Source organism: Manis javanica, chromosome X (assembly GCF_040802235.1).
Source record: "Manis javanica isolate MJ-LG chromosome X, MJ_LKY, whole genome shotgun sequence".
Taxonomy (NCBI): domain Eukaryota; kingdom Metazoa; phylum Chordata; class Mammalia; order Pholidota; family Manidae; genus Manis; species Manis javanica.
In genome coordinates, this window is record NC_133174.1 from 71,118,403 (window position 1) to 71,134,087 (window position 15,685).

At 41.3% G+C, this 15,685-nt stretch overlaps 1 protein-coding gene across 1 annotated transcript; it reads left to right on the plus strand.

Annotated features, from left to right (window-relative positions):
- The first annotated feature begins 6,246 nt into the window (after positions 1-6,246).
- POU3F4 (POU class 3 homeobox 4) lies at positions 6,247-8,195 on the plus strand. Its single transcript, XM_017672504.3, has one exon. It carries the CDS (start codon positions 6,582-6,584, stop codon positions 7,665-7,667), a length of 1,086 nt encoding a protein of 361 aa, XP_017527993.1. The 5' UTR covers positions 6,247-6,581; the 3' UTR covers positions 7,668-8,195.
- Positions 8,196-15,685: the final 7,490 nt, after the last annotated feature.

Genomic DNA, 15,685 nt, shown 5'->3' on the forward strand with positions numbered 1-15,685 from the left:
ACAGCTCCTTGATTCTAGTTCTGGGTCTGACTCTTTAGGTTTGAGCAAGTGGACTTGGGTTCATGGCAACACTAGAATTAAGAGAAGGCTAATTTCAGAGTTTTAGCCAGGGTGGCAGACCCACCAAGGGAAAAGACCTGCCGAGGGCCTGAGTTATTTTGCAAGCTGCCTGAGCACCTGCACCCTCCAAATAAAAGTCCAAAATGTTATTGAACATAAAATCACACAAACACAGACACACAGACACACACACAGACACACAGACACACACACACACACACACACACACACACACACACACACATGATGGCATTTATACACAGGCAACTAGAAACTGAAATACCAGATCAAGTTTATCTCTTCTGGGCAGGGAAACCAAATTGATTTCCCCAATCATGAATGGGGTAAAGTGCAAGATATGGTCCAAAGAAAAGTTACAGTAGATGGAGATTTTAGGAGCACTCAGGAAACCAACAACCCTCTACCAAGAATGAACACAACAGTCACAACAGAGGAAGCACTAATATTATTGTAAAAAAAAATGGGTTCACAAAACGTTCTTGAAAAGTAGACTTTTCACCAAACATTTTTTCTTTTCAGTCTCTGAGATATATATCTATATAAATCTGTAGAGATATTTTTATAGAGTTTATATATAAAAAGTATATTTTAATCGATTTTTTTCACAATCATCAGCACCCTTCCCTACACAGGCCCTCTGGGGAAAATATTTAAATAATAATAATAATAATTATAAAAATAATCTAATTTTCTGAATAAAGATAGCAGGTTTAATCAAGTTACTTGCTCATTTTCAAATGTGATACATATTTTTGCTCACTGTGGGACCCAAAAATAGTAAGGTGAGCCCTGAACACTCAGAAGATTACTTACTATATGTCTTCTCCTAAAAGATAAATCTATATTTAGATTTAATCAAGTTTCCCCATAGTTCCATCACCACATGGAAACTCAGAATTCTAGCCATTTCAGATACATGCTATTTACTAAGGAAGGGAGGCAGTGGAGACCCAAGTGCAGGGAAAATTAGGATCTTAGTTATGAATGAAACCAGAGCATTCCTACAATTTTGCACATTAAAATCTTATTCTGTTCATGAAGAAAGAAGTGAACTGCAATTTGGGGCAGCTCTATTAACTACGAAAGTGATTGTAAATTGATGATACCAAAATAAAAATAAAAGCATCTCATGTTCAACTAGATGACTTATTGATGTTTTTAATACCGTTGCAGAGTTTAAAGCAATAGATCATCTCTACACACCCACTGATTGATCATGCAGCTGGAATTATTTTTTGTAGTCTTAAAATACTCCATTTCTGATTTTAAGCAAAAAGTCAAAGTAAAAATAAAATCCACCACCACAGTTTAAATTTGGAAACATTTTGCTACTCCCTTATAATATATATAATAGGTAATTCCACATGGGGTCTGTATTTTGTAAAACCACCTTGAAAGTAGGCTCTGTTTGCAAAACAAGTGACTGGCAAATGCTCACAATGATTTCTAGAAAACCCAAGTCCTGTTACCGGGAAAATTATAGCCATGTGGAGTACTATACAATAGCTCTATCTCCATAGAGCTTTTTCCCTGGGACTCTGTAAGATCAGGGTTCACCCACTGGCAATAATAAAGGAAGAAGTGACCTCAGAAGAGAAACTGAGACTGGATCAATGCAACCTTGCTAACGTAGCAGTGGGAGCCAGCATCCTTTCTCTTTGCAGTGAGGGTCTCTATTGTCCCTGTCTATCCTCTAACCATCCTGTCAGAGGCCCTAGTCACACAATGCCTCAGCAGTTCCCCACTGACATTCGATTTTGCTAGCAAATGACTAGTGTTCTGGAAGATTGGGATATTTGTATCAATTTTTTTCATGATGAATATTTTATTTTTTAAATTATCCTGTGTCTGCTGTGGCATTCACTGTTATGCTATCATTCCTCCTTCTCCCTCGCCCCTTTTCTATAAAGATCCTTTTCCTCGTATTCAAGGAAAGCCAAAAGAGATATTTTAAAAGGAACTAATTGAACTTGAATCTATGTTGACTAATGTCTGCCAATCCAACTGATTAAAAAAATATTCTCCCCTAGAATATTCCCAGCCCCTTACCTTCCCCCACACAGTTTGCAAAGAATAAGGAGAAGAAGGAGGAAGAGGATGAGGAGAACTTTAAGAGGAGCTTCAAGGCTAGTGCTCTGAAGGGCAGCTGTGTCTCATACCGAGAACGTCTCATGAGCTCAACGTACAGACACGAGGAAAAAGGCTTCTTTCTCTGCTGCTTTCAGAAGCTGTTCAATTGTTTCCCTTCCCTTGTGAGCTCCCCAGTTATAAAAAGAAAATGTGTACTTGTCCCTACCAAGCACAATCTAACTCATCCTGTTTCCAAAGTGAACTTGTACTGAAGGTGAAGTTTTCTCGAGGTCACTCCTATGTGCCACGTCCTACTGTCTAGAACTTTATGCTGTATTATATACTATCAAATCTGGCCTTTAGGTCTTCTTTCCTGACCCCGTCCCCAACCTCCACTAGCCCCAGACCCAGCCTGTCTCTCCCTCCTCCAATTTGTAGGGATAATGAGACCGCTTCCTAACCTGCACTCAAATATGAAATCTACAAGAGGCATAATCCCCATGGCTGGGACGCTTTCTGAGTGAGCCTGGACACAGGCTGCCCAGCTGTGACCATGCCTGCGTGCTTACACAGGACAGCAACTTGAACCACTTTAATCTGCTTAATTTTTTTGTGAGTCCTTACTTGCTTTGAAAGGGTGGGGGGCGTGTGTCTGCGAAGACACTCAGGAGTTTTATGTATCCTTAAATATTGTGAGGGATGAGAGCCACAGTGAACCCCCAGGTTGCAAGTAAATAAATGAACATACAAGTAAATCAAGCTAATGTGACTTGATTTTAGAAATTAGCTGAATTGCTGCCTTAGAAACCAAGCAAAGTGATGGATAGGAAGGGGTGGCAAATTAGGGTGTGAAAACATCCAAGGAGGAATGAAGCTTGCCTGCTACAGGAATCAACTTTTGCTGTCTTGCTGGACCCAGGTGTGTGGACTCGCTAAAACTAGTTTTTCCACTTTTAAGTGAGTCTCCTCTCCAAAGCGACTTTTAGCTGTCCAAGCCTGGCAAGGTTCAGTAGCTATTATTATATTCAAACCATAGCTCTAGAGGGTGTGGAGTAAATCATATATGAGGACCCAGAAGAGGACTTGATGATCACAGTGAGAACACCGGGCTGTGTATTTAGCTCAGCTACTCAAGAGAACAGGTTTACCGGTGGTGACTTTGAGTTTAAGGCAAAATGCAGTCTATGAAAAATAAGTTACCAGCTTTTTGCAACAGTAGCTTCTCATGGATGGATTTATTTTTCTCCCATGTCCAGACAGGGTCGTATATTGAATGAGGCTCTTTTATTTTGCATGGGGCAAGGGATTTGTGACCATGGTCCCCCCTTTTATTCCTCTCTCTATGGAAACCCAGATCATGGGGAGAAATATGTGAGGCTGAATAAAGAGAAGCCGCAGAAAGGAGTGCTTGAGAGCGGCATCTGTTACACTTGGGAAGTTAGACTGACAGGAGAGGGTGAAGGAAACCTCTCCAGTAGATTAGTTAGAACAGCAAGAAGATTTTACTATATGCAGATACTTTATTAAAAAAAAAACACCTTATGTGAAAGAGAAGATTCTATCACAGCTGCTAAAGGATGTGATTTCAGTTGAATTCAATAGGAAGTATCTATATTCATGGGAATGAAAATTTAAAACAGAGGAACAAAAGGGAAAGGGAAAGGGAGAAGGGAGAAGGGAAAAGGAGAGGAGAGGAAAGAGAGGAAAGGAAAGGAAAGGAAAGGAGGATTACAAAGTTTTTTTGCTCCCAGCAGAAGCTATTCTTATATTAAAAGACTGCAAAACAAAGGTGTGAAAAACTTGTCGCCAGGCGCAGAAACTCCCTCCTGGATACTCCTCCCCACCCCCCAAGCCTAGGGCAAATGGTCTGAATTACTTTTGCAGGGCTGGCAAAACCAGCTGCCCAGAGCAGAGGCCACTGGCAAGATGAAGGTTAATTCTAAGAATTCAAGCAAGTCAGAATTGAAAAAGGATCTCCCTCTTCCTTATTATCAATTGATAACTGCCTTAAACCTCTGAATGACCAGACTAAGATTAGCAACTCTTTCACCTAAAGGCAGCTGAGATTGTGGGAGTTGAGAACCCACCACCACCACCACCATGTCAATGATCGTGATCTTTACTCTTATAATTTGTTCTGTCTCCCTCTGACCTCTTAACTGACCTGACACAGACTGGCAAATGGATGCTCAAAGAGGCAACTTAACAGAACACCTGAAAACTTTTATTTTTGTTTTATTTTAACAAGTTCTTTTTTCTTCAGGAAGCAAAAGTTCAGGTACAAATGAGATTGTATTCTTGCAAAAGAAGATACACACGGTTGGCAGTAAACCGTTACTCGGTAGAAAGAGCAGAGGAAAAAAAATCAATTTCTAGGTTAAAAGCAGATAAACCTTTATAATAGGACACCAGCAAATGAAACCACAATTTCAATGAGGGGGAAGGAGGACCGGGGAAGATGGAAAATGATCTTCTCTGCCAATTATTACTGCGTTTGTCCTTTTTTTATTCTTTTAAACAGAAAGAGAAAGAAAGAGATCTCAATCAGATTCCAGGTTTTCCTAATAGACACAGTTTACATTTACCAATAAAACTCCTATTGCTCTGTGTTCTCATAAGATATTACTCGATTCGCAGGAAATAGATGCTCTTTAGCTATATAAAGGAATGGCAGAATAAGCTCACCTTGTTTTTATTTTTTTCTCATTTCCTTGCATTTTCTTCAGATCTGTCTTCTTAGAGAAATTAATGCCTTAATGACTTTCTGGTAGCTGCAAGCCTTCTTTTATTTCTGATAAATATATGAAAATGTATGCAAATTTAAATCAAGCTTAACCTAGGAGCTCTTGCAATATGTTTAATGGAATTTCAAATCAATAAGGGAACTCTGATGCCGTCTTCTGTAAGTGAAAATTTAATTATGCAGCTAGGTTACCTCCAAAATTATGCAGTGAAAGGTCACTTCTTAACTTCAGAGATCGTGCTGGATATTCGGTGTTGCCTTTTCCCAGATACAGCAAATCTAAAATCTTTGCATTTCACCCCACTCTGCTTACAAGGAATGCCTTTGCGCGGGGCTGTGGAGTACCCGGAGTTCTCGTTCTCTAACTTAGAAAACTTAGGAGGTGTGCAAGTATTTCTTCTTTTTTCTGCTAACCTAAATGAAAAAAACAGCCTGTGTTCCCAAGCTGAAAGCAAATTCAAGCTTGATAGGGATGGCGCGGGGAGGGGGGCGGGGAGGGGGGAGGTGGCGATACTTAATGCCAAACAGCCCTCCATCTCCCTCTCTGAAAATCCAAAGCGCACTAAATAATTCCCTCGTACTTCAACTTGTCTGGGATGGGGAGGAGGAAGGGAAGTGCATGCTGGAAAACAATTTTCCTAGGGCACAGCATAGGGCAGGGTAGTCATGAACCTGTGTACCTATTGGGAGTTGGACCCTGAGTATCTAGGTGAGTGGGAGGGAGAGCCGTCGGCTTCAGCAATCATTGCCTCTAACGGAAGTTGTGGGACCACTAATGCTAGCTGACATGGAGCAGCGATGAAAAGCAAGTCTCCCAGTTGACCAACTGGATGGAGAGCAAAACTTCAAAATAACTGAATTTTGCCAGTATCACATTACATTTTACTTTCCCAGAATCTTCCAGTTCTTCATGACTTAAATCAAATTTTTCTTCTAAACTTCTATTAGATGCTTTCCGTCGTTGGTATTGGGTTTCTTATAAATGATAAAATGAAATAAAAAATCGAAATAGCTCTTATTGGAATCATGGACTTCAGTCTTACAGATTTTTGGTCTCATCAAAGACCTTCGTTTGCTCAAAGTTTGTAGCAGGTTTTGCTCTGCAGTCCCCCGCACACAACTAACCCAAATGCCAAATAAATCTGAGAAAAATTACTATCCACTAAGATCTACATGGCATTTACACTGGTCATAGTGTTTTCTTAATATTTTTCTTTCTCTAATTAGGTTAATCACAATAATCCAAGGGGGGGGGGGAGTCTGAAGCCACTTTGTCGCCTCACCCCTTTTCCTTCCAAAACCCACATCCTTCTCATCCTTCCCCCCACTACAAACACCCACGAAGTCTGAGGTTGGGGTGGGGTGGGGGTGGAGGTGGGGGAGGGCTAACCAAAGGAGCTGCCGCCACTCAGCTCAAGACAGCCAATGGAGCCGAAAGATTGATTCACTTCCTGCTTGGGTCTCACTGAAACTCTCGAGCTTCGCCAGCCTAATTTGGAAAGCTAGCTCGGCCTCCCACGCCGCTATTGGTCAAGCCCGCTGCTGGCCCGGCAGAGACGCTCTGCGATTGGCTTCGGCGGGTGCCGGTAACTCGCCCTCGAGGCTTTGGCTTCCCCGCATCGTAGATGTCAAAGGCTGAAGCTGCTCCCTTTGCCACATTATAACTAGTAGGGGATCCTCACCCACCATGGCCACAGCTGCCTCGAATCCTTACAGCATTCTCAGTTCCAGCTCCCTGGTCCATGCAGACTCTGCGGGCATGCAGCAGGGAAGTCCTTTCCGAAACCCTCAGAAACTTCTCCAAAGTGATTACTTACAGGGAGTTCCTAGCAATGGGCATACCCTCGGGCATCATTGGGTGACCAGTCTGAGCGATGGAGGCCCATGGTCCTCCACACTGGCCACCAGCCCCCTGGACCAACAGGACGTGAAGCCTGGGCGTGAAGACCTACAGCTGGGCGCTGTCATCCATCACCGCTCGCCTCATGTCGCCCACCACTCTCCGCACACTAACCACCCAAATGCCTGGGGGGCGAGTCCGGCTCCGAACCCGTCCATTACGTCGAGCGGCCAACCCCTTAACGTTTACTCGCAACCCGGCTTCACTGTAAGCGGCATGCTGGAGCACGGTGGGCTCACCCCACCGCCGGCTTCCGTCTCCACACAGAGCCTCCACCCAGTGCTCCGGGAGCCCCCAGACCACAGAGACCTAGGCTCGCATCACTGCCAGGACCACTCGGACGAGGAGACGCCAACCTCGGATGAGTTGGAACAGTTCGCCAAACAGTTCAAACAAAGAAGAATCAAGTTGGGCTTCACGCAGGCCGATGTAGGGCTGGCGCTGGGCACACTGTACGGCAATGTGTTCTCTCAGACCACTATCTGCAGGTTCGAGGCCTTGCAACTGAGCTTCAAGAACATGTGTAAGCTGAAGCCCCTGCTGAACAAGTGGCTGGAGGAGGCAGATTCGTCCACAGGGAGCCCGACCAGCATTGACAAGATCGCCGCACAGGGCCGCAAGCGCAAGAAGCGAACCTCCATCGAGGTGAGTGTCAAGGGCGTCCTGGAGACGCATTTCCTAAAATGTCCCAAGCCTGCCGCGCAGGAGATTTCCTCGCTGGCAGACAGCCTCCAGTTGGAGAAAGAAGTGGTACGTGTCTGGTTCTGTAATCGAAGACAGAAAGAGAAAAGAATGACTCCACCAGGAGATCAGCAGCCACATGAGGTTTATTCGCACACGGTGAAAACAGACACGTCCTGCCACGATCTCTGACTGCAAGAAGCTAGGAGGACTCCGGCCGCACTGGGAGCAGCGCGGATTTCTCTTTCTCTCCCACTCTCTTCCTTTCACTCCAGCTCTATTATTGCTAGCTCACTTGTGCTCGCTCACTTGTTCTACCTCCTTCTCCTCTCCTCTCTCCGCTCCCCCTCTCTTCTCCTCCCCTCCTCCCTTTTCCTCCCCTTCCCTCCCTTCCCCTCCCCTCCTCTCCCTTGCTCTCCTCTCCTCTTTCTCTAGCTTTCTCCTTTTTCTTTCTTTCTTCCTTCTTCCTCTTTTTTTTTTTTTTTTTTTTTTGAACAGCCGACTTGAACTTACATTAAGAAAGGAAATACACACTTACACGCATTCAGGCTTTTCAGTGCTGATACACAGTTGCATTAAGCAGCCCAGGCGGGGTCCTCCTATCCCCTGCCGCCGGACAATTCCCTCCAACCTTTCCTGCTGATCAATACATATTGTTTACTTTAAGTAAGGTTTGTTTGGTTGTTCCTCTATAGGAAGAGCAAGGAGTGGGGTAATTTGGGGCGGGGTAGGAATGGGGGAAGGGGTGGGAAGACAGATGTGTGCCTCTGAATAACCTTTCAGCGCCTTGGTTATAGCAGCTGTATTTCAGGTGAAGTCTGTTTTACAATAGACTAGTTTTGCATTTTTTAAAACTTCTACAGCGTTTCTAAATGTCTGCGGTGTTTTACTACAAGCTGTACACAATATTTGTGAGATAATTTGTATCTATTCGACCACTCCACATTATTATTGCTGTAATTATTACTTCATTGAACTGATGGTTTGTAATTGCCTAGAAAAAGCCGGGAAGGCTGAGAGGAGGAGAAGAGATGCCAACCCATCCACCCACCCTGGGTTCCAAATCTGTATGGAGAGGAGAGGATATAATGGAGTGAATTGTTGATGATGACATTGGGATTTTTTTTTTTTTCTGGGGCCGGAGTGCCTAGGATGGGTAAAGCAGGCAAGCCAACTGAGTTTGCAAACTACTGTGAAATGGAAGAGGCGATTTCGATGCTTTCTGTCCTCTTCCCACCCCCACCCCCTAGAACTGTGAACCCTCCGCAGGCTTCCACAGCACAGATCTGGGTGCCCAAGCAGGCTTCGACGGTGGCGCCTGGCGAAATAGGTGGGCCTGGGAAGCGGGGAGGTCTCCGCATATTCCGAGGTCGGGAATACCTGCATTCAGAGCTCCCTAATGGGCCCCGCACCTCGTCAGGCTGACTGCCAGCGCGACTCCACTTCGGCTCTCCTAAACGAAGGGCTTTGCCTTCACACAAGATTGCTTTCGCTGGAGACAGCGACCCAGAGGCGCTGGTGACAGACTCGGTCAGCGCCTCCCAGTTCAGTTCACCTCCAGTTACCGCCCGCTTGCTGAGCGAGAAACACTCTGGGAGAGGAGAGGTGACGAGGGGATGATGGACAGGCTCTTTTTGCTCTGTGCAGAACCACGATGAAATGATTAGTAAAGTTCATAGGCATTCTGGTCTGGCCAAGTTTCTCCTTTCGCTTGTATATACCGCTGTTTCTGAGCGGGCTCCTGAGGAAGTGGTCTCTGCGTCTCTGACAAGCACAGCTGGTAGAAACCCACGGTGACGATGGAACTAGCTTAGGGAACGCCGGGGCTATTGGGTTTTTCTGTTTTTCTTTTTAAAAAATCTGTGTGTGTATGTGTTCCTGTGCGTGTGTATGAGAGTGCGCGTGCAATGTGTGTGTGTAGATAGCTGTGTGTATCGTATTACTATTTACAAAAAAATAAAAACTGCAAAATAATCTCATTAGGCTGTGTAGAGATCCAAATAATAATAATGATGATGATAATAATAATAATAATAATAATAATAATAATAATAATAATAAGTTGCTGTGGCTTTACTGCTAGCTCTCATGTCCACACACCAGGTCCACAGGCGCACTTCATTCCCAGTGAGCACTTACGTGAGAGGGCCTGACAAGCACCCAACACCCAACTGCTTCCCCTCAGACCTGGCTAGGAGCTCCACTTGCCCGGGCTGGCCGCCTGTTCCAGCCTCCAGCTGCAGCTGTTGCAGACAAAGCTTCAAACTACCTAAGGACCAGAAACCCAAGGGCCCCTTGTGGAAGATGCGCTAGTATGCGCTGCCAGGCCTCTGATCCAACACAGTGTCTCCCCGAGCTGCAGTTTGAAGAGCACGTGTTAATTCAGATCCCGAGTCCTTTTTCTTTTTGGTCAAGTGTCTGCATTCTGTTGGTAGTTGGGTTTTAGTTCTGGGATTTTTTTTTCACATTGAGTTTGTTTTATAGCTGTTAGGGGTTTTTTTTGGTGATTGTTTTGGTTTTTTATTCTTTGCAGTTAAGTGCTGTGGTTCGAACCTGAGTTAACCCAAATATTTCTGCCGACTTTATAATTGTACAGTTTTGTATATTAAACGTTTTTGAAGTTATTAATTTAAAGAAATATCATTTAGTTTATTCATTTAGTAACTGAAGTATAATAAACGCTATTTTCATTAAGAGTTGCTTTTTCAACTATTTTATTCAAATTGCCTATTGCAGTTGCCAGCAATTATTTATTTTCAATAAACTCTGCATTGTGTTTAAAAGGAAACTCTTTCAAAAATGAGCTGGTTATCAAAAAGAAAAACAATTATCTGTAATGTTTGATGTGAACAGTTTTAGTCAAGGGGTTTATATTGATGCAATATTTTATTGTTGTAAAAGAGTAAAAAGGTTTAAATAAAACATTTTTCCAAAAAAATTTTTTTTTCTCCTGCCTTTATTGTGCAGTGTGTGAAACATTTAAACACAAGAATGTTCTGGGTGAGCAGCGCATCTGCTTTGCTTCAGTTTAGAAATCATTAGTCATTGTTTTGATTCTTGATTCCCTCCCTCTGACTTGTGTCCTTTTATACGCTCACACACAGCACTGCCAGTTATTGCGCCCACGCCCATGCTCACACCCTCGCTCATGCAAAGCACACCCCACATGGTTAGAAACCGCGTTGGGAAGGCCGGCGGATCAGTGGGTTCTTCTCGGAAGGTGGAGTCTTATTAATGTTCTCCAAAAGGAATGTGTCTTTCTCTAGCCCAGCAGATAAACCCTTCTCTGAAACTGACTCTCACGAACATGGACCTAAACTTTCGCTGAGGCTTTCATCTTGCCTAGCTGCAACCATCCCTCTTCTTCCCCATTCCAGACAGGCACCCTTCTGTTAGGTGAGTCCCTATTTCCCTGATGAAGGATGGGAAGGTGACTATATATGTACTAAGAAGTGATCTCCTCTTAAAGCTCTTCCCTAGGCCAAGAAACTCCGTACACTGTTACCTTCTTAGTGTTGCCCCCTAAAGCTCAATACTGTCCGTTCCTATCTGAGTTGTAGGGGAAGAAAAAAAGATTATACGGAGACATTTGGAGGAAAATTTCGATTTCTTCTTCTTCGCACTTCTACATACCATTTTACCTTTCCTATTTTATCACAAGATCCTGCATAAAATAAGGAACAGTTACCTGTAGTGATGGCTGAGTAGTAATTTACTAAATCAGAAGCAGTTATGTTTTCAGGCTTTGTATGTACACAGTTGCCTTATTCAACTTTTTTTGTACATTCATATCAAGCAAAAGATATTTGACAATAGTTTTCCAACAGTAAAACTCTCAATCTATATTCTGAAGTGTTTATTAAACAAAGAAAAATAATTTAATCATTTTAATAGATAATGATTATCACACATAATGTCTTGCATTTTTTCAGATTGCTTAATCATTTACAGCTGCACAGTCACCATACACATCTGAGTGTTCTGAGTGAAATCTGCTACATGCGAGCATACTCATAGGTATATGCCTTTTCATAAATAATACTGATATTATAGTAATGTATTTACAAGCACAAAATCCATAGTCTTGAATTGTTTGTTCTTTCATTTCACAGCAGCTAAAATCTTTCTCTTTCACTATCCTATAAAAATTAGAATTGATTAAAATATTACAGCTTTTTTTTACTAAAGTACACAGAAACCAACCAGCAGTATATTCTGAACCCTTTAATGGAGCCATTAACAAGTATTTTGAAGATCTTATGTAAATACATAAATATAGATATTTATTACTATTTATCAGTATTTTTATTTTGTATTACTTATACATATATTACATACATGTTTATGAGACTTGTTTCCTTTACTGACTCTTTCCTTTCTCTTAAAATATAGCCAAGGCCTAGTTGACTTTTGTGATGACTTCTAGATGAACCTCATATCATTAACGTAATAATTTCATTAAAATTCAGCAATATTGGTGTCTTTGACAGGGACTTTGTATTGAGGTTGCCAACGCCGCATCACCAAGAGAAGTCCTTTGTAGGAGAAACAGTTTTGGCCTCAGTTTCTCTTAGACCTTTTCAGCACATGCTCTCTCTACTGTAGTTGATGAGTTCAAAGGAAAAATAATACTTTACCATATTTAATAGGGTGAAAGCAAAAAAGTTTCATCCCTATTACCTGATCAGAGCAATAGAAAATGAAAGGGTGTGGAGGGGGGTAGGATGTGCAGAGTAGGTAACTAGGTGCTATAGATCTGTAAACAAGTCAAATATATGTATCAAGTACACACACAGCTGCATGCATAACAAAAGGGAAATAGGTTTTTGCATTCTAGCACATATCTTTCCAACAGTGAAAGAAGAGAAATATTATATTATACATGGAGATTGGTTTCTTATTTTTAAAAAGAAAAGGGTAGGGAAACTATTGCCTAATTTAGTACATGAGCTGTATTTGTCTTTAATAAAATCAAACACTGATCCCTTAGAAGTATTTAGCATTCAGCTTCTTTCCCTTGTTCCCAAGTCAGGATGCTGCAGTTGCTTTAATTGCGTACAGGCTGTAAGTAGAAACATAAATTTCTGTTTTTGTTTAAAATATAATTTTGAGTAAGGAGGGAGAAGAAGGGTGAGAGTGGAGAAGTAGAAAACGATTAAAGCTTACAATGTAGTTTTCAAAAAAACAGTGTTTTTTCCCACCTGTCATATTTTTAAAGACACATATGGAACTTCAGAATTATGGAAATTATTTCTATAATTTAATCTCTAAAAATCTAAAGATGTGACCCTTTCAAAAAAATCTTAAAAGGAAGAAAAAGTGACAGTGCAAAACAAGACCATGTTAATTGGTATCACATTCATCTATTCTGTAAAAAAAAGGAGAGAACATTCTTTATACATGCCCTCACGTAGTAGTTTTTTTTTAATTACAATTCTCCAACTTGCTCACTTATAGATATTAATTCTTAAAGCAATAAGAAAAGTGAATATAAAATATATTTGAAATGAATTTTTTTAATAAGATGAAATAAAAGAACCTTTTCTAAAGAGTGCCTCTGGTGGTATATTTCCAAAATTAAAGGATTATTTAAAAGAATACAATCTCAAAAACAAAATCCAGTCAGTTTCTGCTACCTCGAAAAGGTGTAGGTAGGGAGATCACATACAAAGACCTAGATGATTTTCCTGTAAAGAGGATCCACAAAATTAAATCTATGTGCATTCCAGTGAAAAATGCATTAGGCAACTATGCTTTCCTTAATAAATATGAGTATAGAATTTATACCTCTTCAGAGGTGGAGCCAAGATAGCGGTGTGAGTAGGACAGTGGGAATCTCCTCCCAAAAACATAAATACTTTTGAAAATACAACCCCATTACAGTCACTGTCCATCAGTGTAGTAAGATGCTGGAGAATCACTACTTGTCTTTTCTGTGTTGCACAGCCCTCCCCGTGTCCCCACACACATTTTACATGCTAATCATAAGGCCCCCTTTCTTCCTCCCTGCCCTTATCCCTCAATTCCCAACCATCATCCCCAGTCCCTTTCCCTTTGGTAACTGTTAGTCCATTCTTGGGTTCTGTGGCTCTGCTGCTGTTTTGTTCCTTCAGTTTTTCTTTGTTCTTATACCCCACATATGAGTGAAATCATTTGGTACTTGTCTTTCTCTGCCTGGCTTATTTCACTAAGCATAATACCCTTTAGCTCCATCCATGTTGTTGCAAATGGTAGGATCTGTTCTTTTCTTATGGCTGAGTAATATTCCACTGTGTATATGTACCACATCTTCTTTATCCATTCATCTACTGATGGACATTTAGGTTGCTTCCATTTCTTGGCTATTGTAAATAGTGCTGCGATAAACATAGGGGTGCATCTGTCTTTTTCAAACTGGGCTGCTGCATTCTTAGGGTAAATTCCTAGAAGTGGGATTCCTGGGTCAAATGGTATTTCTATTTTGAGCTTTTTGAGGAACTTCCACATGGCTTTTCACAACGGTTGAACTAATTTACATTCCTACCAGCAGTGTAGGAGGGTTCCCCTTTCTCCACAACCTCGCCAACATGTGTTGTTGTTTGTCTTTTGGATGGTGGCAATCCTTACTGGTGTGAGGTGATATCTCATTGTGCTTTTAATTTGCATTTCTCTGATGACAATCGATGTGGAACATCTTTTGATGTGTCTATTGGCCATCTGAATTTCTTCTTTAGAGAGCTGTCTATTCAGCTCCTCTGCCCATTTTTTAATTGGATTTTTTGCTTTTTATTTGTTGAGGTGCGTGGGCTCTTTATATATTTTGGTTGTCAACCCTTTATCGGATCTGTCATTTATGAATATATTCTCCCATACTGTAGGATACCTTTTTGTTCTATTGATGGTGTCCTTTGCTGTACAGAAGCTTTTCAGCATGATATAGTCCCACTTGTTCATTTTTGCTTTTGTTTCCCTTGCCCTGGGAGATACCTTCATGAAGAAATTGCTCATGTTTATGTCTAAGATATTTTTGCCTATGTTTTTTCTAAGAGTTTTATGGTTTCATGACTTACATTCAGGTCTTTGATCCATTTCGAATTTACTTTTGTGTATGGGGTTAGACAGTGATCCAGTTTCATTCTCTTACATGTAGCTGTCCAGGTTTGCCAACACCAGCTTTTGAAGAGGCTGTCATTTCCCCATTGCATGTCCATGGCTCCTTTATCATGTATTAGTTGACCATATATGTTTGGGTTAATGTTTGGAGTCTCTATTCTGTTCCACTTGTCACTTAAGTATATCTTTTCACCTCTTCAACTATTCAAACTGTCTACAGTATTCTGGTATAGCCAATTGAAAAGAGAAAAAAAATCACTCTCTCAGACTCTTATTTTATCTATCTAATGTCAAAAATCCTAGTGCAAGTGATCTTCCCCCAATGTCTGACACACACACACACATACACACACACTGAATTGACTGCTTACATTGTTATCTTATACACAATGTCTGTTTTACAAGCATCGATTCTTGAGAGGAAAGGGTGGTCATACAAACAATTTTAATATTGGTTGTTTCTCAACTTCCCAATATTTTTTCACATACTGGAGAGTCTAATTATAAAGTGCCTGACTATCTCCCGGATTTGACAGACCAGAGACCAGTCTTTACTCTACTCCACTTTCCCAGACATGGAAAACCCTGCTAAAATTTAGTTTGTAAAGTGAGTGTTAGTATCCCCTCATCAGACTAATATCGAAAAGAGGTTTGTTCCACAGAATTTATATCTGGTAAAAGATTGTCTCTCCCATTAATACTTATAGTTTGAGCAGAGGCAATCACACACATACGCATACTACCCACTAAGATCACTACTTGATGTCATATTTTTAAAGCAAAATGGAGAGCCATGGACCAGGGACTTTAGTTTTATGAGACTTGAAATGGCACATGATTCCTAACTGCAGGAAAAGGCTATCTGGGTGCACTCATTGCATAGATGAATATTATTTTTCTTAATGTCTTACTATTCACAGTTTAACTTCAGGGGTGTTGGTCATAGTCATGTTTAATTAACATCAGTTTACTTTATTTATTACCATGGGGACACCCATATATACAAATGTAGAAAAGGTTAGACTCAAAGACAGAGTCTATCTTGAACCTGTGATAGCCTAGGAAATAACAGAAAATAATCAGATTTGTGAGATCTGTTAGTATAATCAGGGACTGTG